Raw genomic sequence first — 25,198 nt, forward strand, 5'->3', positions numbered from 1 at the left:
TGGAGCTTGGCTAATCGGGGGAGACAAGGAGCCGAAGTGGGTGCAATCAAATTAACAACGCCGTGACCCTGGCTCTTTAAGAAGAGAAAGACACACACCAGAAGGCACCTCCACCCTAGTCCTTCCTGGGGAAGCCTGGAGCTGCTGCCAGGGCTGAGCGCAAAGAGATGCTCCCACCGCCCCAGGCCCGCCACCCTGCACACCAGCCAGGCCCCTGGTGGCAGCTTGGCCCACCCGTCAAGCAGGGCTCCAGCTCTTGTCGGGATCTCATTAACAGGAGCAGAGACACTAGCTTTGGAGGGAGGGAGCAGGCTGGGCTGGGTTGAAGGTAAGGAGGGCCCCTCATCTCAAATGGGCAGACTGGGCACGTGTGATCCTTTCAGAGACGAAAGGAGCTAAGGCCCCGAGCTGGGGTTGCAGGGCTCTCAGGAAGGGCCTGTCCCAGAGGCAAGGAAAGGACAGTGGGACAGCTGTCCGCCCGCCACAGAGAACATCATTTCTAGGCAGAAGCCCGTGGGCCTGGGGACCCCGCCGCCTCCCACAGGGCCTCCTGAAGAGGATGTGGCCCGCACCAGGCCCTGCCCTTCTCCCAGTCCCCCTGGCTTAGAGATGGCTCCCCCTGCCTAGAGGAAGGACCAGAGGCGTCTATTAGGGAGGGTTGGCAGCCCTGCCGCCTGCCCCGGACCGCAGTGGGAATCACCTGGGTTAGGGTGCCCTTAAGGAATGATGGTGCCCAGGCCCCATCCTGGGCCAATTAACGCCAAGCCTCTGAGGTGGGGTCTGTGCTATGAGACTTTTTTTAATCCCCAGGTCATGCGTATGTGTAGCCGAGCCTGGGAACCTCCACCCCTCCCTCGGGCCACCGCCGTAAAGAGCAGAATCCATCATCTCAGTCTCCCGGTTTCCAGACCAATCTTCTTCCCCCACATTTGGCTGCGTTTCTCTTTAGAAAATCTGGCCCTTGGGACTCCCCTTCCTGGTGCCTGTTCCTCTCCCTCTGCCTTCTCTGCCTGGCATCACCTCGGAGGGAAAGCCACAGACACCCGGGCTGAGTCTTGGCTCTGCTACTCACTGACTGTGTGAACTTGAGCAATTGCCTTCTCTAAGCCTCAGTTTCCCCATTTGTAAAGTGGGAGTAGTGATCGGGTTGCTGTAAGGACTGAGTGAGTTCATGCACGTGAGAGAATGCACATGGGAGTCCCAATGACGTAAGGTGACGATGGGCCCAGCTGCTCCCTCCTGGCTGGGGACGGCTCTCCCTGTGGGTGCAGCACCCACTCCTCCCACCCGCCGGACATTCTCATCCTACTCCCTCACATCCTCCTTCCCTCACACTGCTGCTCTCCCTGGGGCATTCACAACAGAATCTTCCCTCCCTGGTGACAGGGAGACTTGTCAGGAAACAAAGCTGAGCTCCATCACCAGCTGGGAGAGAGGGAGGGAGATAAACGAGGACTGACTCGCCGCCCCTCCCCGCTCCGCCCCTGCTCTGCCCCCAGCCCCGCCTTCCCGGGCCTGGCTTCCCCCTCCAGCCTTCTCCAGGTGTCAGCCTCCTTCCGCACTCCCACCAGGATCCACCCATGGATGTCATTCCCACGTGGCTTCCCACTCCTAGGACCAAGCCCAGGACGGGAGGGACATTCGCCAGACAGAAGAGGCTAGACTCCACCGGGAAAGGGGACTCAGAGCTGCCTCCCTCCTGTGCTCACCAGCTGTGTGACTTTAAAGGCCCCACAGCCTCTCTGAGCTGCTTCCTCAGTGCACAGTAGGGCTGACAGCCCCAGGCCACTTAACCAGATGCTCCTCACAGAGGAAGTCCAGTGCCCTATAAACCACAAGGAGGAACCCCTTCTCCGGGGTCCCACCAGCTTCTGAGGGGGGGACCCCAGAGAAGGGAGCACCAAGCAGGGGTCTCATTTATACGCCATGGCGGGTTGAGCGGCCCAGAGACGCCATCTGCAAACCTGGGAGCGAGCAAGGAAGCAGAGTCTCTGGTGTTTAAAATCTTGTCAGCCCCTCACGTCAAGTTACAACGTAACTAGCAGCTGGTCTGGGCAGGACCTCGGGGTCACGGGCCGGTCTGCGAGGGATTTCACACCCGGGACTAGTTCCGCGGGATTCTGGCACGGTCTTGTTTCTAAAGTCGGTTTCCTCACCTTTGGTTGTGTCAGGAGCCCCAGCGAAGGGCGGGGCAGGGGCGGGGGACTCCACCTCACCCACGCCCTGCTCCTCTCCGGAGTCTGCCACAGACCCGGATCGGGGTGTCTACAGATCCATCAGATGGTGGCCCGAGCACCGCAGGCCCAGCCAGGCTCGCCCTGCCCCGGAGCGATTCTGACTATGCCCAGGGCAGGCGGGCCCAGGGCACGGGCATGGGGCGGCAGGAGAGGCGGCTGGCATCGAGAGCCTTCCTTCCTTCCACAGATGCGTGGTCAGTCCTGGACAGAGAGACTCCTGTCCAGGGTCTCACGGTCCCACAGGAGGCGGGGCCCTGCAGCAGGACATGCCGGGTCAGAGAGGCTGTGTCTGCAGGAGAGGCAACAGTGCTGACCCGGGCTCAGAGGAGGGCCCTGGGGCCCGTGGGAAGCCCCTCTGGCCTCACCCAGAGCTTGCCCCTACTTGGCCACTCAGTGCCCTGCTGGCGCTGGCGCCGAGGCTGTAAACTGAATGACTGGTCCAGCTCACACCAGGACCTCCCACAGACCTCCGACCTACAGGGCCATACTGAAAGGAGCTATGCATCCAGGGGCAGCTGGCCCCTGGGTGTGTGTCCCTGACACCCTTCAGCCCAGCCACTCCCTGTTCCCAAGCCCCAGAGAAGCTCCTAGCACCCCTCTTTGTACAAAACTTAAGTTTCCCTACTGTTCATTGACTCACTGCAAGAAAGCAGAGATGCGCATCTCATCAAGTCTCCTGTCCTGAGGGAGCCATGGGTCGCCTTGTGGCTGCTGCCAGCCTTGGTCATGCAGGACCCTGCCATGACACAGCCCCCCCTTCTGACTGCCCCTGAAGCTGCTCCCTACCGCCCCTCCTGGGAGGGGCTGCTGAACTGCCCACCACAGAAGCCAGGGCTTTTTGTTGACAGCAAATTCCATTTCCCAGAGCCAGAGACTACATGTGGGTGGCAGACAGACAGATGGTGAGGGGTGGCCGCCCTGCAGCCACAGCAGGGCGGGTGGAACGAGGGAGGGATTGCCTCCTGGAAGCCTCGGTGCCATTATTTGAAGAAGTGGTGGAACTATGGGGACAACAAGACTTACTTCTCCTGGGTGTTGGGAGCATCACTGAGCAATGAGCCAAGAGGCCAAAGCATCCAGCTTATTACCTGCCCCATCATAGGCATGAACCACGGAACTAAGTCAGGAAAGACATCAAGACCCAGGCTTGGGTGCCAGGGATACTAGCAGTATTCACCTCGCAGGAGTGGGTTCAGGTGGAGTGCTAGAATACTGCCAGCACACAGCTCATGAGAAGTTCCCCGTCAAAGGGCACCGTGTGTGTGTGCAGGTGTGTATGTGCATGTGTGTGCGCATGCATGTGTGCATGTGTGTACGTGTGCATGTGTGTGTACGTGCATGCGCTCCTGCAGATGACCACGCGTGTCTCCAAGGAATTCTTAGGGTCTGCCCTGGGGCACAGTCAGGTCTGGTGCAGGGAGAGTCCAGTCATGTTCTTTACTGCAATTCGGTGGAGCAGAGAGACCTTGCAGTCCAAGGCGGAGCGGGGGGCCTGGAGTGGGGGGAAGAGATTAGATGCAGGGGGGCGGCCTCTTATGCTGCCTCATTAAGGCCATCTGTACCAGTGTGTGGGCACAGGAGGGCACCATGGCCCCTTCTCTGGGGTCCCACCAGCAGGGCCTGGAGGAGGGGCACAGTGGCAGAGTTCTCTGCTCAGGTGTTGGCAGAAACGCTGTGGGGCAGGGGGAAGGGGGGCCAGGATCTCTGCTACCTGCCCAGGACAGGGAGCTAAAGACTCCGCATGCCAGGAGCAATGTACTCTAAAGCATAGAATCACCTCCCAGAGCAAGGAGCTGGATCCCCAGACCAGCTTCCCCTCCCTCCAGGGGTCCGGACCCCAGGGGCCCAAGACAAGGCCTCTGACCCCTGTGTGTGCTTTTTCTCCCTTACATCTTCTCTCTGCCCCTGCCCTCCACCTCCCGTGCAGGGCTCGCTGCTCCCACCGCAGCCCCTTCCTTAAACAGAAACGGCTCCCAGGAAATCCCTCTTTAGGCCAAACAAGAGGTCTGCGCTTCCCGCTCCCTGCACAGGGCGCGTTCCAGCGTCAGCCACTCTCCTGGTGGCACGGTTTGAAGTCTGCCCATCTCCCAGTCACACTCCAGCTGCCTGACACCCAGTTGAGGGCCCAGCCCAGCCCACATGCAGGAGTAACGGGGGGAGGGGCTCGCAGCGTGAGTCCTGGAGACAGGGAGGTCGCACCTTCCGCCATGAGGGTGGCTGCTGCGTGGGCAGTGCTGCCTCTCCCCTCCGCCCCTTTGCGGCGCACTGCTGTTCACCAGCACCGTGACCACTTGGCCGCGGTTGCTTCATCTGTAAAAGAAGGTTCGTGTAAGTGATGCAAAAGAGGGGCCATTCCATGGAAATCAGATGCAAGCTGTGCATGTCATTCAAACCCTCAAAAGGCAAAAAGAAACAGGCGGTGCCTTGTAGGGGTACATTTCATGTAACTCGGCATATCTAAAATATTAGCCTGCAATCGACATAAAACGTTTTGAGGAGATCGCGCGCATTCCTTTTCCTCCTGTGCTTTGAAGGCTTTTCGCTCGCAGCACAGCTCCGCTGGGACGGGCCACGTTCCAGGTGCCCAGTGGCCACACATGGCTGCGGTTCTCAGCTCCAGGGCTCTGGGTCTGGGGAAGAGCCTGGCAGACAGGGTCTCACCTGTGCACGTGTTTACCTGACACTTTCCTGGGAGCAGGAGAGGAACATGGGGGCCTTGGGTGGGGAGAGTTCTCCCCGGCAACTGCTACGTGGCAGGTATCTGAAGTGTATGCACCCTGTTTGCCCCATAACAGCTCTTCAGGGCAGACAGCCGTGTCTCCATGTCACAGGCAGTGAGCCCAAGGTTGGGGCAGGCAGGTACACGGCACCAAAGGCCACGCAGCCGGTAGAAACATGAACAGACCCAAGCCTGCTGGCCCCGAGCCCCTCGAGCTGGGTGGGGCCCAGGAGCCGTCTCCTCTCCCTCCTGGACAGGCCTCCTGAGCGGCCTGTGCTGGGGGCTGTGAGGAGCATCAGGCTGTGCTGCCTGCGCTCCTGGCCACAGCAAGCAGCCAGCGGGCAGGAGGGTGAGGCTGTCCCGGGTGGGCTCTGGGCCTGTCCAGGATCTCTGAACTTGGACATCTCTGCTCCCCATGCTGGCTCTTGGGACAAACCTGGCTGGGAAGCTAAGCTCCCTGGGGTGGGACTGACATACAAGAATGTGCAGGTTGTAACTGCTCAGAGGCACGTCGCTTAAGGGGCACCTGGAGTCGGAAACCCACTCCCCGCTCCACTGGCCAAGCCTCAGGCTTCACCCAGCCAGCGGGGTGTCCCTTATCATTCACACCAGCCGCACAGGCTGCCGCAGCGCCCCCTGCAGAGCAGAACAGCCTGTGCTGTGAGCGTCCACTCCAGTGCAAAGCCTGGAAGCCCTCCTTCCAGAAAGACTGCCCCTCCCCTCCCTCCCTTGGGCTCGGACCCATGCTGAGGCTTGACCCTGCTCCCACGCCTTCCCCCTTCCGTCTCTTTCTCCCTCTCTCCCCTCCTCTCTCTCTCCCTCTCTCTCCCTCTCCCTCTCTCTCCCGCTCTCTCCCTCCCTCTCTGTCCCTCTCTCTCCCCCTCCCTCTCCCCCCTCCTCTCTCACACACATACACACACACCCCTCTGCATAAACATCCCCCAGCTCCTCTGGGGCTTTGCTCTCAGGATCAGGCCCCCTCTCCCCCAGGAAGACCTCTGGGCTCTGCCTGCCCAGGGGTAGAGCCCCAGTCTCAGACCCCTCACGGCACCGAAGGCCACACAGTGGGAAGAGCAGAAAGAGCCCGCCTGCCTCTTCCCCCACCCAGCCCCCCACGTTTCAATCCTCCAGGAAAAACGGAGGCATCTGCAATGCAAATCCCATGTTGATGTAGAATCTCACTCTGTATTCCACCCAGGTTTATCCGAGTGAATTATGCAAATCTTTGGTGGAAAAATATTCCTGCGCACATCCTAGAGAGTGTAAAACCTTAGTCAATAATTCATACCCGGATGTCTGTGACTGCAGGCTTTTTCTTCATTATAACTTGCACCTCATTATTTGTCTTTCGCGTTTTATTGTCTGTCCTGGTGTAATGCCATGCATTATAAAAGGGATCTGCTTCATTATTTGATGAGCTGGGGCTGAGATGCTGGTGCAGGGGCCGGGGGCCCTTCATACCAAGTCCCACAGGACAGAAGGCAGAGGAGAGGCGGTGGCTGGCCACTCAGTGTGAGTTCAGGGACAGCAGAAGCCCCGGTCTCGCCCCACACCATTCCAGACCACGCCTCGTCCACCACCTAGCATCCCTGGCCACACCACCATGGCTCATGGCTTCCCTGCTCCAAAGGCTTAGTGCTTAGGAGCAGATGAGCTGGCCAGTTTGCTGGGGAGGCCATTTTCTGAGTAAGTCTCTAAAACTAGAGGAGAAAGCGATGGGAGGACACTGGGAGGTACAGAAAGGGCCAGCCCCGGAGAGCCAGGGACTCGCGCCCCGAGGGAGCCGGCTGTAGAGGAAAGTGCTGGGCTGCTTTGCAGACACGGTATGAAGAGGGGCCTCCACAGTGGGGTGGGGGGGTGTCTGACTCTTTTATATATATTTTTAATGATTTCAGAGAGGCAGGGAGAAGGAGAGAGAGATAGAAACATCAGTGATGAGAGACAATCATGGAGCGGCTGCCTGTGCCCGCCCCACAGTGAGGATGGAGCCCGCAACCCGGGCATGTGCCCTGACCGGGAATCGAACCATGACCTCCTGGTTCATAGGTCGAGGCTCGGCCACTGAGCCACGCCAGCTGGGCGGGAGTGTCTGCCTCTTGCTATCACTCACAGCCCTCCCAGTCTGTGTCCTTCAGCGTGACTGACATGCTCTCCCGCAGTGTCCGCTGGGGCCTGTGCTCTGAGAGGCGAGTCTGCCCGGGAAAGTGGTGAGGAAGTCGGGCCCAGGCCTTCGGACACATCAGAGCGCTGAGCTCTGCGGGGCTGTATCCTGCGCCTCGGGCGTCGCTCCAGCAGGTCCCACGCCCAGGGCGCCGCTCTCCCCTTAAGTCCTGCCTGTCAGCTGTGCCTGTCCCAGGGGGCGCTCACCCTCCTCCCTGGGGGGTGCTCCCTCTGCCATCTTCTCTCACCACGGCCGTGAGACCCCCAGGCCAGTGTGTGTGTTCCCTGTGCAGACACCTCAAATGTCATTACCATCACATCACAGAACTGCTAGCGTAACCCAGCCCAGACCTATCTGATAAAGAGTAATAAACACACATGTGGATGTGTGCTATACTATATCAAAAGTGTGCTTCTGAGGGTTGCTAATATTTCATAGCCAAACTTCAGTATATCTGGTCTCCTCTGTAATTGTAGGTATAATGTGCATTTTAAAACATTCTGAACCGGGCCCACGGAATGGAAGAATCCCTGGTGAAGAGAGGCTGCCAGTCATGGGTGGGGGGAAGGAGAAAGAGGGACAGGCAGATGGGGTTCCCTGTAGGCCCCCTCGGCCATTATCAGACCCTCCGCCTGGGGCTGAGGGGCTCCGTGGGGAGGGGCAGTGGGGGAGGGACTTGCCGCTCCCCAGCCTCGCCTCCCTCACTGGGGCCTCCCGCACCCTCTCCCTCCCCAGTCCCGGCCATGATCACCTCCCACCCCAACACTACCATCGCCATCAAGGGCCACACCAAGGAGCTGAACTGCACAGCGCGGGGTGAGCGGCCCATCATCATCCGCTGGGAGAAGGGGGACACTGTCATCGACCCCGACAGGGTGATGCGCTACGCCATCACCACCAAGGACAGCGGTGACGAGGTCGTCTCCACGCTGAAGGTGAGCACCCACGCCCAGCTCAGGGACCCCGACTCTCAGGAAGTGGGGATCCCACAGCTGTGACATCTGTATCCAATGGAGGTAAATAGAAAATTTGGGGAGTCCCTCCCCTCACCCCCAAAATTACCTCCCTTTTCCTAGCTATTCCCTTCTCTATCTAGGAACCTCGCCTTAGAGCCTCACTCTGTCTCCCTCCTCAGCCCCAGGCCAGGAACTGTGTGCAACCCTCAGCCCTGCCCCTTCTCCAGGGCCCTGCCTCCATTCTCCCTCCTGGCCCCTGGACCCTCCCTCCCTCCTGAATCCCTGGACCCTCCACCCCTCCCTCCACGTCTGTCCTTGGGACTGTCTGGGAATAGGAGCCCTTGGCAAAACCCCAGAGGGCTCCCTCCCAGAGAAGAGGCCATGCTGACCTCCCCTGCAGTGAGCCTCTGCAGCAAACCAGCTCTAAACCAGGCCCATTGCCTCCCTCTCGCCCTCCTCCTGCCTCTGCTGACCTCCCAGCTCAAGCCCGCGGACCGTGGGGACTCGGTGTTCTTCAGCTGCCATGCCATCAACTCGTACGGGGAGGACCGGGGCCTGATCCAGCTCACGGTGCAAGGTAGCCCCCCTGCCCCACATCCCCTGCCCTTCCCAGGGACCAGGTGCCTGTGCTGACTCCACTTCAAGAGCAGGGGCAGTGCCGCCCCCACAGGGCGATGGAGCAGGGGCAGTGCCCACACCCACACGGCGATGGAGCAGGGGCAGTGCCCACCCCCACAGGGCGATGGAGCAGGGGCAGTGCCGCCCCCACAGGGCGATGGAGCAGGGGCAGTGCCGCCCCCACAGGGCGATGGAGCAGGGGCAGTGCCGCCCCCACAGGGCGATGGAGCAGGGGCAGTGCCGCCCCCACAGGGCGATGGAGCAGGGGCAGTGCCACCCCCACAGGGCGATGCAGCAGGGGCAGTGCCGCCCCCACAGGGCGATGGAGCAGGGGCAGTGCCGCCCCCACAGGGCGATGGAGCAGGGGCAGTGCCCACACCCACAGGGCGATGGAGCAGGGGCAGTGCCGCCCCCACAGGGCGATGGAGCAGGGGCAGTGCCCACACCCACAGGGCGATGGAGCAGGGGCAGTGCCGCCCCCACAGGGCGATGGAGCAGGGGCAGTGCCCACACCCACAGGGCGATGGAGCAGGGGCAGTGCCGCCCCCACAGGGCGATGGAGCAGGGGCAGTGCCCACACCCACAGGGCGATGGAGCAGGGGCAGTGCCGCCCCCACAGGGCGATGGAGCAGGGGCAGTGCCGCCCCCACAGGGCGATGGAGCAGGGGCAGTGCCACCCCCACAGGGCGATGCAGCAGGGGCAGTGCCGCCCCCACAGGGCGATGGAGCAGGGGCAGTGCCGCCCCCACAGGGCGATGGATCAGGGGCAGTGCCCACACCCACAGGGCGATGGAGCAGGGGCAGTGCCGCCCCCACAGGGCAATGGAGCAGGGGCAGTGCCGCCCCCACAGGGCGATGGAGCAGGGGCAGTGCCGCCCCCACAGGGCGATGGAGCAGGGGCAGTGCCGCCCCCACAGGGCGATGGAGCAGGGGCAGTGCCGCCCCCACAGGGCGATGGAGCAGGGGCAGTGCCGCCCCCACAGGGCGATGGAGCAGGGGCAGTGCCGCCCCCACAGGGCGATGGAGCAGGGGCAGTGCCGCCCCCACAGGGCGATGGAGCAGGGGCAGTGCCGCCCCCACAGGGCGATGGAGCAGGGGCAGTGCCGCCCCCACAGGGCGATGGAGCAGGGGCAGTGCCGCCCCCACAGGGCGATGGAGCAGGGGCAGTGCCGCCCCCACAGGGCGATGCAGCAGGGGCAGTGCCGCCCCCACAGGGCGATGGAGCAGGGGCAGTGCCGCCCCCACAGGGCGATGGAGCAGGGGCAGTGCCGCCCCCACAGGGCGATGGAGCAGGGGCAGTGCCGCCCCCAAGGCGGTGGAGGGTGAAGGAAACGGTCCTGAGGAGGCCTTCCCAACCTTTCTCCTGCCCAGAGTGGGCACTAACAGCTCCCCAGGCGCACTTCCAGCGCCAGGTTTGCAGAAGGGCGGTGCCTGGAGGCCTGGGGGAAGGGAGTCAGGCTGAAAACAGCTGGGAACTCTGCGTGGAGAACACACAGGCCATCAGCTCTGAGGAGTCCCTACAAAGGGGCTGCCCTCTCCCAGGAAAAGAAGTGGGGATCCCCCTGCCGAACCATGTGCCAGGCCTCTCCCTGCCTCACCTGGCCCACACGCCAGGGTCCCAGAGCCCTTGGGTAGACTACAGGTGACACTAACCCCCGGGGTCAGCAGAACCCCGGGCGTCCCTGGGACGGACAGGAGGCCCAGCTCTCTGCTGCCATCCTCACTTCTGCCCCCGCCCTGCCACACCCCAGAGCCCCCCGACCCTCCAGAGCTGGAGATCCGGGAGGTGAAGGCCCGGAGCATGAACCTGCGCTGGACCCAGCGGTTCGATGGAAACAGCATCATCACGGGCTTTGACATCGAGTACAAGAACAAGTCAGGTACATTGTGCTGAGCTGCCAGGGCCCCGCCCACTGCCCTGCCTGGGCCCCCTGGGACAGCGCCAGGGCCTTGGGGCTGCCCTCTAGGCGGGCAGGCCAGCATGTACCAGTGCACAGCCCCTGTGGCTTCCAAGGGGAGGGACACTGGTGGGACTCGGAGCCCAGGGAGCAGACTGAGGCCCACAGCCGATGGGGAGGGGTCCTAGCTCCTCCTTCCCAGTGCTGCCCCTGGAAGCCCACAGTGGTCCGATTTAAAGCAATTCAAAGGCCCTGGGCGGGGCTGTGGGTCAGAGACATGGCAGCTGACCGGTCATCTGGGCCGGGGGCTGTGGCTGTCTGTGGGTCAGAGACACCACAGCTGGCGGGTCACCAGCCATCCTGGTTTGGGACGCTGCAGTGACTGGGAGGGAGTTGGACGGCTATTCCTTGCCGAGAATGGGTTGGGTCGTTGGTGGGTGAGAGTCCCTGGAAGAGGAACCCTCCCAGGGCCCTCCCCTAGGGCGCAGCCAGCTCCTGCGAGGCTGCCCACCACTGTGACCCTGTGGGCAGATGGGCGGAGGGGACAGTGGCCCTGGGTCTCTGGGGAACAAGCGGGGCGGGGGCATGGTCGGGGAGAGGGGGTCCCAGAGGGACAAGAGGCCTGGAACGTGAACCACACCAAAGGTGAGGCGCAGGCATTGATGCTCACATCTGTGTGACTCAGGGTGGCACATGAGGAATGGGCAACGGAGTGGGGCGGGGGCCGGGGGGGGGGGTCTGACCTGTGAGGGCCCCTGGGTGGCCCCTGGGCAGGAGCGAGAGGAAAACAGCTTCTCTTTCCAGACCCTCTTGTGCCTTTGGGATTTGCTCCATAGCTGTGTACGTTTTTCAAATTGTTTAAAAACACAACAGTCTGGGCGCTCAGCCCTCCCCACTTCCTTCCCTGCCAATACCCCTCATCCTGTGGGTCTTAGACAAGAACCAAGATTTCGTTTCCCCCCAAAGCTTTCCAGCCCCCTCCTGCCTTTCTTAGCACAGAGTGCGCTCCTGGGCTGCCCCAGTCCTGGCCCCGCTGCCCTCCTGAACCCAGCACAGCACCCCCAGGGCAGGTGCTCCGCGTGGCTGTGGGGGAAGGGGAGGGAGACGAAGGCGCAGCTCTGAGCTGGGGATTCACGTGGAGAAGCCCCTCTACCCAGGGCACTGGGGCCGTGGTTGACACGGTTTCTACAAGGAGAAGCTTAGGGTCTCACTGGGGAGAAAAGCCAGGTGGTAGCCTGCACTCCTGCATGCAGGAGGGGGTGCAGAAGAGCATCTCTCTGATCCTGCCGCATGGAGCTGGGTCTGGAAGATGGAGGGGTGAAGGACCTGGATTCAGGGAGAGGGAGGGAAGGGCCTGCGCACGCCATGTGGGGAGCGGCCTTCCAGCTGAGGAGTCGAGGGTCGCAGAGCCACTTCCTGAGCAAGAAGACCAGTCGTGCTCTGGGGCCAGCCTGGGGTGGACACTCCAGCTGAGCCTTTCCTTCGTTGGGGAGGTCAGTGAGAGCCTGGCACCGGCGGGGCTCCCAAGGGGGGCTGGAGCAGCAGGCACCGTGGGAGGGAGGGGGTAGGAGGGGGGTGCAGGCTGCTGCCCTAGGCAGGTGATGAACAGCAGGGCCTCTGCGGAGACATGAGGTGGGGGCCACGGTGCCACCTCACTCCTCAGGACTCTCTGAGGCCCAGAAGCCAGGCAGGAAGGGACGGCTGTGCCTGAGGTCCATGTCTCTGTGTGGCACACTGTCCCGGCCACCCTGTCTGCCCTCACAGCTGGTGGACAGTGGGTGCCAGGGCTGGCGCTCCCCCCTGCCCCCCACCCACTGCTCTGTGTACCTGCCTCCCTGCCCTGGTGTCCCGTGCTGCCTGCTCCCCTCCCCCGCCACTCTATAATGTGTGGAAACATTTCCTGGGGCAGCACTTGGCAGCGCAAAGCTGAGAACACCACACTCTGGCCGGAAGCACAGGAGGTGGAGGGAAGACGCTACTCTCAGAGCATTTGCACAGTCTCGCCGCCCCTCCACTCCCTGCAGTGTGAGGACTTTCCATGCCCACCCCAGAGCAGGGGCGGGGGGTGCCGGGCAAGGAGGCAGAGTGGAGGGTGAGGCCATGAAAGCAACCTCAGACTCTCCCTCCCACAGGGCTTTGCACCTGTAGAGAAATACAGTGCCAGCCCAGTCCCCCAGCCTCGGGTGGGACTCTCCAGACAATTCCACTCCCACGGCCTCTGTCCCGCCTTTAGGAGAAGGATGCGGGAGAGCCACAAGTGACCCCTGGAGTCAGGCCAGCAGCCCAGCAAGCTCCTCGGGGTGGGGGAGGTGGGACGCCGGGGCCCGCCTGGCCGGAGAGCTCTGAAAGCCGCCAACCATCTCGCACAGGCTGTGGGAAATCCTTAGTAATGCAAGTCCCCTCCCCCTTCTGAGTCACAGACCTCACTCGGCAGGGACAGCCCTGTGGGACCTGCAGGCTGGAAGGCCTGTGCCTGTCAGTCAGCAGCATGCACTGAGTGCCTTCACCTCCCGCAGATCATGTGACAGCCCTGTGGTAGGAAAGAAAAAGAAATTGTAGACACAGTGCCGCCCTGGGAGCATGCAGTGCAGCTGGCATGAGGACATACACTGCACACACATGCGCACACATGCTTCCAGAGCCACCGCATTGCGCCACACAATCCCGCATCACACACCACAAACTATCACATGGGACCTGAGAAGGTCTCCTAGGGAACGGATGGCGATGAGAGGGAGGAGGGAGATGTGTGCATGCGTGCGTGCGTGCCTGTGTGTGTGTGTGTGTGTGTACATAGACCTTCTTCCTGCGTGTGGAACAGTAGAACAAAGACCACCACCAGAGCAGAACAGGCTGACCAAGATCAGAGCTGGGTGACCTTCAGCAGCTACCCAATGTCCGGGGACATCTCTGTCCATCAAACAGACAGCAGCATGCACTCCCTGGGGGCCGTAAGGATAAGCGGGTGTGGAAGTGCCTGGCACTTCCTCCACGGCCCCCAGCCTGTGCCTCTACTCTCTCTTCCCCTGTCCCGACCTTTCTTTGCCCCACTGGGCCTTTGCCAGGTTCTCTGCCTGGTCCTCATGCTAATCCTCCCAGGGAGACTCCCACGCCCGCCCTTCCTAAGCCACCCGCGCACGCCAGCTCTCCTGGCCTGGGCAGCTGAGTGATGCCACATGAATGCTGAATGATAAGCAGCAGCATCCACACACATCTACCAACTGGCACTGTGCAGGGTTAAAAATGCAGGTGCCACATTTGTCCCTGTTCCCTACACAAGCAGCCGGGGCGGGTTCTCTGAGGATGGCCTCCACGCCCAGCAGGCAGCCTCGTGGCACCGGCCATTGGCCACCACAGCGTGAGCCGGACTGTGTGACGTGTCATCCGTGTGAGCTAGAGTGTGGCTGGGAGAGGGACTGGTGCTGGGTGGCTGTGAGCAGCTGAGGCCCAGGGACCTCCCCTGGGAGCTGTGGAGAGATGGCCACGTGGGCTCAGAACGCGGTCAAGCAGGAGATCAGAGATGCAAAATGGACGTGTTTCCCAAGAGCAGCCCGCTCGATGCTCCAGATGTGGCTTTTGTCGGGATACTCCTCCACAGTGACTGCGTCTCCTGCAAAACCAAAGGCTCCGTGCCCCTCCCAGTCAGCAGCCCACAGAGCAGACGGCACTGGCATCTCCCCAGCCACTGCCTTATTTCGTCAGGAAGAATATTTTGCATCCTAAACCCTTTGATGAAGAAAAGGGGAGAGGGCCCTTAATGAAATATGTTAATCTGGGTGAGCCAGGCTCGTATGAAAGGGAATAGTAAAAGAGACGGAATTCACCAAGGCCCACACAGCACCCTGAGATAGCTGAAGAGGACAGGGAGGAGAACAGGCCCTGGTTCCAGCTGCTCGGGGTCAGAGACATGGCAGTAATCACGGTTGGAACATCGGCCTGAGGCCGCCAGATTTGACTCGACTCATTAGCCTGGAAGTGTTGTGGAGAGAGAGCTGTTTTGTGCCAACATCAAAGATGATTTGGGAACACAAGGTCAACTCCACCTGCAAAGGACTGGCAACAGCAGAAAAAATGGGGGGCCACTCTCTGGGCTGCCCCCCCCAACCTTTCTATGATTGGCAGCTGAGTGAGGCAAGGGAGGGAAAGGCAGGGTATTTACTGTGACTACAAATGCAGAGAAAGCCCAAGCCAAAGTAAAGGATGAAAAAGAGGCTCTGACCCAAAACCAGCAACGGCTTAAGTGCCCGCACCTGCCAGGCTGGCAGGCGTGCTAAGTGTTAGACATGACTCTTCAGGGAGCTCAACGTCCCTTGGGCTCAGAGTGGACCCTCCGAAAAGACCGGCAAGGAAAAGGGCTCTACGTGCTGGGGGAGTGCAGAGAAGAGTGATGAAGATGAAGCTGAAAAGCGGGGGCCAAGCCAGATGTTGCAGGGCCTGGGTCATGTAAAATTTTTGTCTGGCGCTTCCAGTCCAGATGGCAGCATAGATAAATGCAGGAATCGAAACCTCCTGCAACCACATCAAAAATGCAACTAAGCTACAGATCCACCATCATTCATAACCACCTGAAATCTAGCTGAACAGAAGTCCTACAACTAAGGATAGGAAGAAGCCACATTGAGACTGGTAGGAAGCTGGTCCCACACCCACAAGTGACAGTTAAAAACAGGAAGAATATCTCAGCTGCAGAGGTCACTCTGAGGATCCAGGGTCCCAGGCCAGCATCAGACCCCCAGCCCAGGGTTCCAGAACTGGGAAGAGAAGTCCCCATAACTTCTGGCTGTAAAAACCAGTGGGAATTGTGGCTGAGTGGCACAGAGGCTGCTGGTGCCCAGGCAGTTCCTCTTAAAGGGCCCAGGCACAGACTTATTCTGACTGACTCCCTCTGAGCTCCAGCGCTGAAGCAGCACCTTGAAAGGCACCAGGGACATACGGGGAAGAACTGAAGTATCTGGCATCAGGGCGAGAGCTGGAGGGGCAGCTTTCTCCCAGACAGAAGTGCTGGAAGAGGCCATTGTTCCTTTTCTGAGTCTGCCTCCCACAGAGCCAGCAGGTGGGTGCCATATCTGAGTCACCATCAACCTAGCTAACACTGTTCACCTGCCCTGGTGATTCCCGGAGGCCCCGCCCACCCAACATGCAGGCCCACCCAAACCCTGTCAGGGGCTTTTCCATACAAACAGCCTGTCTTGGCTCATGCCGCTGTGTTCCTAAATCTCTCAAACACCAGCATATGGCTTCTGTGTGCTCTGTACCTGCCAAGGGGCCCAGGCCCGGCACTAGTGGCAGCAGACCTTGGTTCACAGTTTGGCCTCTACTGGGCACATCAAAGTCCAGCACAAGTAACAGCCATCTGCAGATCTCTCTATATCTCATGCCAGGTGGCCCTGGACAGGGCACAGGCAGTGGCTGACCTTTGTCTGCACCTCCCAGGAGGCCCCAGAGCCAGTGCACCCAGCGGATATCTTCAGACCATGCTGAAGCACCACCCAACCACCTCCACAAGGGACACTTTCAAGGGGTGGACTCAGGAAGCACCTGAGCCCCAAACTGAAGTGAGTTCTCCTCCCATGGGGTTGTCCCCTGCACAGCTGATCCCCCACAGTGGTCACAGCTCATCCTTGCAGCCAATCAGTCTTGGGGTAAATCCCTCCCATTAATGTTCTAACAGCAATTAAGGCTCAACTACACCAGGAGGGTGCACAGAGCCCACAGGGGTGCACCTGAAGCACCCATGTGACAAAGGAGGCTGTGCCACTGGCCATACAGAACACCTATTACACAAGGCCACTCTACCAAGCCCAGGAGATGTAGCAGCTCTACCTAATACACAGGAACAAACACAGAGAGGCTGCCAAAATGAGGAGACAAAGAAACATGTCCCAAAAGAAAGAACAGAACAAAACTCCAGAAAAAGAACTGAACAAAATGGAAATTAGCAATCTACCAGATGCAGAGTTCAGAGCACTGGTTATAAGGATGCTCAATGAACTTAGGAGAAGAGTGGAGGAGCTTAGTGAGAACTTTAACAAACAGAAGGAAAGATAAAAATGGAGATAGAAAACATAAAAAAGAACCTGTCAGAAATGAAAAATATACATTAACTAAAATGAAGAATATGTTACAGGGAATCAACAGCAGAGTAGATGGAGCAATTTGGCAGACAAGGAAGCAGAAAACACCCAATCAGAACAGCAAAAAGAAAAAAAGAATTTTTTAAAAATGTCAATAGTGAATGAAAAAAAATCAATAGTGTAAGGAGCTCCTGGGACAACTTCAAGTGTACCAATATTCACATCATGGTGTCAGAAGGTGAAAACAAGAAATTGAAAACCTAAAAATAATAATGGAAAACTTTACTAACCTTGTGAAGTCCAGGAAGCACAGAGACTCTGAAACAAGATGAACCTAAAGAGGCCCACACCAAGACACATCATAATTAAAATGCAAAAGCTTAAAGACAACAAGAGAATCTTAAAAGCAGCAAGAGAAAACGTGTTACCTACAAGGGAGCACCCACAAGACTGCCAGCTGATTTCTCAACAGAAACACTTCAAACCAGAAAGGATTGGTGTGAAATATTCAAAGTGATGAAAAGCAAGGACCTACAACCAAGATTACTTAACCCAGCAAGGCTATCACTTAAAATTGAAGGAAAAATAAAGAGCTTCCCAGACAAGAATACAATCAATGACATTGTAATAGCTATATATATGGTGTCAAATGGGAACTAGATTTATCAGGTGATCACTTCATAAGCTATAAATTTCTAATTATGGGGCTGTACACCTGAAACTAATATAATATTGTAGGTAAACTGTAATTTTAAAATGAAAAAATATATTTTTAAAAAGAAATATTGTATTTATCCTAAGGACAAGGAAAATGTATTGAAGAGTTCTATGCAAGAGGGTGGTAGTAGCAGATTTGTTTTGGGAAAACCATTCTCAAAGCCAAGATAGAGTGCTTGGCCTGTAAGAGGTGCCAATCATACTTGTAGAGTGATGATGGCTGCAGTGTGGAGAACAGGTGGGAGGGGCACACAGTGGGTTCTGGGAGGCTTACTAGTTGGGAAGTCATTTCCCTGGTCCAAGTGAGAGGTGACAGTGGGATAGGGATGGAGATGGAAAGAAGTGGAGAGATCCAAGAGCTACGTGGGACACAAAAGCTATAGGACTTGATAGGCAGGGAGAGAAAGAGAAGCATCTAGAATAACACCTAAGACCTAGCTGGTTTGACTCAGTGGATAGAGCATCGGCCTGCGAACTGAAGGGTCCCGGGTTCAATTCCGGTCAAGGGCATGTGCCCAGGTTGCAGGCATGTGATCCCCAGTAGGAGGCATGCACGAGGCAGCCAATCAATGATTCTCTCTCATCATTGATGTTTCTCTCTCTCTCTTCCTCTCCCTTCCTCTCTGAAATCAATAAAACTATATTTTTTAAAAAAAGAATAACACCTAAGTTTCTGGCACAACATGAGTCAGGGAATCCAGGAGGTGGTGGGTTTGCAGGGTGTATGGTCAAGACTTCTGTCTTGGACATGTTGAGTGTGAGCTATAGGGTCTGGAGTTCAAAGGGGAGATCTTGGCTGGATGAAATCTGTGAGTTATCTGTGTATAGTTGGGCATGGAGTCATGGGTAGGTAAAGTATATGGAGTGAGAGAAAGCGGGTATAGGATGGAGCCTGTCAGAACTAACCATTCATTAGTGGGAGTGGAGGGGAGATGCACCTGCAAAGCAGACAGCAAAGAAATGACCCAAGAGATGAGAGAAAAGCCAGAGGGTGTTTCACTGGGGAACCCAAGGGACCAGATGGAGGGGGCACACACCTGGGAGGCCAGGTGGTAACCCGGCAAGGCGCCTGAGGGTGCCCTTGCTGTGGATTTATGGTGTTAATGTCAATGAATGGTGAGGAGTAAGTGGTGACTGTTTACATTGCCCCGTGCACATCGCAGGGGCTGGCAAATATTGGCACCTTGTTTCCCTAGCCCCGTTGTGCTCAAACACATCATGTGGGTCTCCCGCTCTGCCTACACTCGTCGAATAGGAATACACTGACTCACGGTCAGTTCCCCACGCACAGACACGGCAGATCAAGTAAGATGTGTGAGCTGGCACCAGCTCCCAGGGTGCCACAGAGAGGAGCGAGCACCTGCCTCCATTTCGCTAGCCCATCCCTCCCAAACCAAGAGGTGCCCACAGCAGGTCACAGCCTGCATACGTGCAATTCTGGCTTAACCTGCGAGCCACAGAGTGCCTCTCCTGCTGGGGGAGGGGAGGTTGAAAGATAAGGACAGAATGTGTCTGAGCACCCACAGCCTGACACATGTGACTTTTGGGGCTCATGAAACCTAAGAATTAAATGCAAAGCTGCCAATGGGGCGCTGGGCGATGCCCACGCAGGTGCTGAGCCTGCGCAGCTGAGAGGGGTGTTTTGAAAAACATGAAGACCTCAGTGAACCAGGATCTGGAAGAACAGCTTCTTCTGGTGAACAGCTCTCCTGATTTAGCAGGTGTTCACTCAAAAACCCTCTAAAACGTGTTCTAGAATGTGCTAGCCTTCTTTTCTGGTGTAGGGGTTAAGCTGTGGTGAATACAAAGTAATCTTTTCTACTGAGAATTTTCAGGAGCCTCTACTGTGGATTTAAAAGGCCTGGGAACTAGACTGGGAAGACGCTTAAGCCCTCCTATCAGCTTGCTCTCTTGCGCTTTGCCTTCTGTGCTTTTTAAAGTGAAGTGCCAATAAAGGAATCCGGTTATGAATCCCAGGTTGGGGTTCTCACTTGGGCATTGCTGTAACTGCAACTCCTTCCCATTTTTCTCTGGAACCCCCGAAGAGGTGCACAGCAAAAACATGTTGAAGGAATGCCTGCAGCCTGGCCGGCATGGCTCAGGGGTTGAGCATCGACCTATGAACCAGGTCACAGTTTGATTCCCAGTCAGGGCACATGCTGGGGTTCTAGGCTCGGTCCCCAGTGGGGGGCATGCAGGAGGCAGCCGATCAGTGCTTCTCTCTCATCATTGATGTTTCTCTCTCTCTCTCTCTCCCTCTCCTTTCCTCTCTGAAATCAATAAGAAGATTTTTTTAAAAAAAAGATGACTGCCTTCCTCTTGAGATGCAGGCACGCTGTCCCTGGGGCCCTGGCAGTCATCTGGTATTTTTCACACGCCACAGTTTTGCTGAATGTTCACCCTGGCATGGGCTGCCGGTGCCCCTAGGTAAATCAGGGACATGCCAATCCTCTTGCTGGCCTGACCCTAAAGACTCCGAGGCCATTCTCCTGCTGGGGAGAAAGAGGTGAGGTTGGACTGGCTCCCTGGCACTAGGTCTGTCCCCTGTCAGACCAGGTCACACCCAACACCACACCACACGAGTGCACATGGGAAGGAAGTTTGCAGGCACACACAGAGAGGGGCGGGGGATGCGTGGCTCCCCCCTCGCAGGGGGACTACTGGTGATGGGGCACTCCCAGTTCAGACAGGCCACTGTGTGCTGTGAGAGACGAGTAAGAAGGCCCCGCCCAGTCAGGCCCTTGGAGACAGCAGCAGACGGTGGTCCTGGGAGGACCTCCGGAAGCGTCTTGTCTGACCCTGTCTGAGGTTTGAGTCAGAAAGCCAGCCCAGGACCAAGGAGAGTTGGGTTTCGACCTCCATCCGTGCATTGCTGCGCGCATGCTCGGGCGCTCCTGGGTCTCTCTGAGCTTCGTGGAGCAGACACTTCCCTCTCCATAAAGGTAGGGCTGTGCCCTCGCACTGCAGTCTCTGGGAGCCGGGCCCCTCCTGGGCATGTCACTCAAGATTGGGTGTGTTGATGCTCGAGGCTGGGAGGGGCTTTGGCGTCTGCCCAGCTGTGGTTGGAAACCAGCATCCTCTCCACAGACTCCTGGGACTTCAAGCAGTCCACGCGCAACATCTCCCCCACCATCAACCAGGCCAACATCGTGGACCTGCACCCGGCGTCGGTGTACAGCATCCGCATGTACTCCTTCAACAAGATCGGCCGCAGCGAGCCCAGCAAAGGGCTCACCATCAGCACCGAGGAGGCCGGTGAGCCCCTCGCCCTGCCCAGTGCCTGGCCTTGGGGTCAGGGCCTCCCGGGGCCCACACCCACCCTGTCCACGGGCAGCGGGCTGGCAGTTAGAAGAGGGAAGAGGGGAGGGAGATCCTAAGGTATTTGTTCACGTCCACCCCCAGTTCATCTGCTTGGCCTGTTCCAGGTGGGGTGCTCCGTGTTGGGCTTCTGGGAGTTGTCCATGGTTCTGCCCTGTGCCCCAGCCCCAGCCTGTATGGGAATGACAGATGTGCCAGATCTGCAAAGGGTGGGGTACTAGTGCACTGAATTATTTTCCGTGACCTTTGTCATGAGGTTTTTCTGAAATTTTAAACAAGATCTCTGTTGCTATATATTCTCTCTAGATGGAGATAGAGATAGAGATAGATATAGAGATAGAGATAGAGATAGAGAGAGAGATAGAGAGAGAGATACAGACAGAGACAGACATAGAGATGATAGAGATAGACATAGAGATGCTAGAGATAGAAATAGGTAAGGTAGAGATAGAGATGATATAGAGAGATGAAAGAGATAGAGATGATAGAGATAGAAAGATAGAAAAAATATAGATATAGATGATATAGATATGTGTAGTTTTACCAATAATAGTAAGGTAAGAACTAAGATAGCCAACACACATTATCGTTACCAGCACGCCAGAGGTTCTCCCCATGCCCCTTCCCAGCCATAACTCCTCCCTCCTGCTGAGGTAACCAGTGTCTTCACGTCCTTGCTTTTCTTTCCTATGCTGTCACCACAATGTCTGTACACACACACTATATAGTTTAGTTCTATCTGTTTTCCAAGAGCATGTGTTCATGAAATCGTAGTTTATATATTCTTTTCCCTTCCTTGTTTTGATAAAAAATGTGTGTGAGCTTCCTGTTTTTAGTACAGCCTTAGCATGCGTGCCTTTTCAGCACTGTGTGGCATCCCATCCGAGGGCTGTAGCGCAGTCCGTCTGCCCATTGCCCCGCAGCTGGACATCTGCTGCTTACAGCTGGAGTGCGAGCACTTGGGTACTTGCACACGGTTCATGCATTTCTCTAGGGTACATGAGCAGTTGTAGAATTAGAGAGTCATCAGACGTGCATACGAGTGTAAGAGTTCTTGCCACGACACACCCTTGCCCACACTTCGTACTATCAAACATGGGAAAAGTTACGGAGAACAAGGAGGAAACATTAACCCCAGGATCATTTCAGAGGGACTCACAGGCAGGTCCTCTGCTCTTGTCAGTGAGCGTGTCCTTCCGGCCCAGCAGTCCCCCAGCTCAGGGGACAGCAATGAGAACACAGGACTCTTCCTCAGAGACTTGACTTGTAATATCGCTCTTCTTCCTCCCCACCAGCCCCTGATGGGCCCCCCATGGACGTCACCTTGCAGCCAGTGACCTCACAGAGCATCCAAGTGACCTGGAAGGTAAGTGGGGTTGGAGGTATCTCCCTGGAATGCCTCCTGTCCTCCTTTCCGCAGTCCTGGAGGGAAGCCCAGCAGGCTGGCTGGTTGTGATCTCTAACCAGCTATTTGTTTGTTTGTTTTGTTAATCCTCACCCAAGGATATTTTTCCATTGATTTTTTTTTTTAAAGAGAGTGGAAAGGAGAGGGAGAGACAGAGAGAAACATCAATGTGTGAGAGACACATCCATCGGTTGCCTTCTGCATGCACCCTGACCAGGGCTGGGGAACCCTCAATCAAGAAACCAGAATCCAACCTGGGACCCTTCAGTCCACAGGCTGACACTCTATCCACTGAGTCACACCGGCTAGGGCTTACCCATGCCTGTTTACTGGTAAGCCCAGGGAGACGGGAAGGAAGAGAGAGAGAAAATACAGGAGCGAGTCCTCCACCAATCCCCACTTCCTTCTCCACCCTTCTCTCCAATGGAGGCCTGTGCATGGGATGGCATGAAGAACTTGGCAGCGCCACATAGGGGAGATGGCTTTCCACCACACTGGACTGTCCTCCACACCCCACATGTTGTAAAAAGTCAGGAGTTGGGTTTCATTTTGTGTAAAGCTCAGGGGGAGGGCTGTGGATGATGGGCGATGGCAGGACAGAGCCTCCCCCTCTCTCGGCCCTGTGATCGGAGCTGGGCAGTAGGTTGATGCCATCCCCTGTCTTCTCACAGTAAGGCCTGGGACAAGGGACTTGGTCCTGCCAGGCCTCAGTTTCCTCTGCTGGAAACAGGATGAAAATACTGCCCTCCTTACCCCTGGGGGCAGGAGAGCTGTAGAGAAAACAGGTCCGCATGTGCTGCAGCCATTTCTAAGGGACAGAGCATTATAAAATCTAGTGAGTGTCTAAAGAATCTGTCACTTAAGGAAAACCACAGAGGAGATTCAACAGTTGGGCAGAGATACAGATCAGAATAACCGTGTACGGGACCAAGAAATGCTTTCCTGGGCAGCTCAGCCTCGGGCCATATCCCTGCTGCGGCTCCAAAGGGCTGGCGATGTGATGGCTTCCCGTGCACCGCATGTTCCAGTGCCCAAGTGCCTCCTCACACAAACTTCTGTGGCCTGTTTCTGTGGAGTAGAGTGGACAGAGGTTCTTTGTCTCCATCTGTCAGAGGGACATAGAGACAGGTGCAGGACCTGCACACAGTCTGGAGGCCGGGCCCAGTCTCCCCACCACAACACAGTGCGTGGAGTGGGGAGCAGAGTGCTTCCTCAGTGCCCACCCATGCTCTGCTTCCTGGAGCTTCCCCATCTCAACAGGGGGCTTGGGGCATTGCCTCATCTACACCCGGGTCAAATGTTCAAGGTGATTTTCTGACACTAACTCCTAATGGGGAAAGCCCAGATGCTTTAGTCTTGCTCCCCGGCCTTTTAAAACTGTAGACTTGCCCGGCTGGTGTGGTTCAGTGGTTGGGCATTGGCCTATGAACCAAGAGGTCACTGTTGGATTCCCATTAGGGCACATGCCCGGGTTGGGGGCTCAATCCCCAGTAGAGGGCGTGCAGGAGGCAGCCGATCAATGACTCTCCCTCATCATTGATGTTTCTATCTCTCTCCCTCTCCCTTCCTCTCTGAAATCAATAACAATATCTTTCTTAAAAATGGTAGACTTAAGAATGGGAGAAATTCAGAAGACCCTAGTGATGTTTTCCACGTGTGTGTGCACACACAAACACACACACACACACACACACACACACACACACACGTACACGTGCGCACGTGCACGCGCACACACACACACACAGTGCAACAGAGCCTGGTCCCTTCCCTCCCTAGAGAAATGACCAAGACAAAGGTGGGGTTTCCTGGAGACCAGCCCACCATGTGGATGACTGGAGCCATAGTTCCCCTCCAGATACAGATCAGGCTCCAGGGCTTTCCTCAGAAACTGGGGGGCCGGAGTCTAATCCCCAAGTCTCATCTGCCTCCTGGCTCTGGACCCACTTTCTGGGAGCACCCCGAGGAAGCCGGGAGGTGGGGCAGGAATGAGCAAGTATGTAAAACACGGACACTGGACATTCGGCTACAGAGCTCTGACCTAGAGGTTGATAAAAATTTAGAATCAGATTTACTTCTCCAAAGTCCCATAATGGAAAATAAAATTGATTAGAAAGTTCGAACTTCAGAATGAGCCAACCCATCAATAAATTTTGGGCTGACTTTTCAGGGGATTTTTTTTTAACACCAAGAAACAGATTACTGAAAAATAAAGATTCATTTGAAAGATATGTCACTTCATTTTAAGACTCTTTCTATGAGATGGATCGTCACTGCTTTATGACATAAATTTGCAATCAGCCCTATTGACTTCTTAATGCTTCAGAGAAATATTGTTAAGATTGATTTAAATCCTGAGCGTGCCTGTTTGGGGGATGGGATAAGTGGGAAGAGAGAGAGAAGAAAAGAGAAGGAAGGAGGGGGGCATGTAGCAGGGTATGCCTGGCTGCCTGTCCAGGGCCTCTACCAGTCTATGTTGGTGTGAATGAAGGCTGCATGGTGCTGTGTACAGGTGTGTATCATGAACACACCTATTTCGTGAGTTCAAAACAATTATGTTATATTTAAAACTTCATCTTGTTGAATTAACAGTGAGCTTTAAAATGCAGTTCATTTAAAACATTCGCTGAATTAAAAAAAAAACATGAGGCTGTTTCACTAACTGTTTTTACTAAGTTGTTTTTGAGCTGCTTTTCGCATAATAGAATGCTGGGCTTCTAAATTGACCTCATTGTCTTCAAAACCCTGATTCAAGCTGTTTCTGTATGCACCAGGGAGGGTGCTGCTGTTGGGGAAAATAAGACATTGGGGGTTGGGGGGCTAGCAATCTGAATCAGTGCCATAACCTAATGTGCATTCTTGATGGCCTATAATTAAGTCACTGCCCCTTTCTCCACAATCTGGTCTTGCAAGACCTGTTTACCTAAATACTCACATTTTACAGAGGCCTAAACCATGAACAATACACAACCCCCCAAGGGGTTATCACCTCTGGCGCCAGGCCAGGTTTTTAGGTGTAATCTCATGGCCCCCATCCCAACACACGGGGCTTTTTGCAACGCCTGTGAAAGGTCCCAGAAGTCTCATCCATATTT

General features: G+C 56.6%; 1 protein-coding gene across 1 annotated transcript in view; it reads left to right on the forward strand.

Annotated features, from left to right (window-relative positions):
* DSCAML1 (DS cell adhesion molecule like 1) overlaps positions 1-25,198 on the forward strand; it is a 356,739-nt gene that overhangs the window by 288,394 nt on the left and 43,147 nt on the right. The window contains exons 12-16 of the mRNA XM_080642468.1: positions 7,853-8,052; positions 8,554-8,650; positions 10,443-10,571; positions 20,468-20,635; positions 21,994-22,064. Of these exons, the coding sequence (XP_080498594.1) occupies positions 7,853-8,052; positions 8,554-8,650; positions 10,443-10,571; positions 20,468-20,635; positions 21,994-22,064 (665 nt within the window). The remainder of the gene's footprint in view (positions 1-7,852; positions 8,053-8,553; positions 8,651-10,442; positions 10,572-20,467; positions 20,636-21,993; positions 22,065-25,198) is intronic.

Source organism: Plecotus auritus, assembly GCF_963455305.1.
Source record: "Plecotus auritus genome assembly, chromosome: 9".
In the NCBI taxonomy this organism is placed as follows: Eukaryota; Metazoa; Chordata; class Mammalia; order Chiroptera; family Vespertilionidae; genus Plecotus; species Plecotus auritus.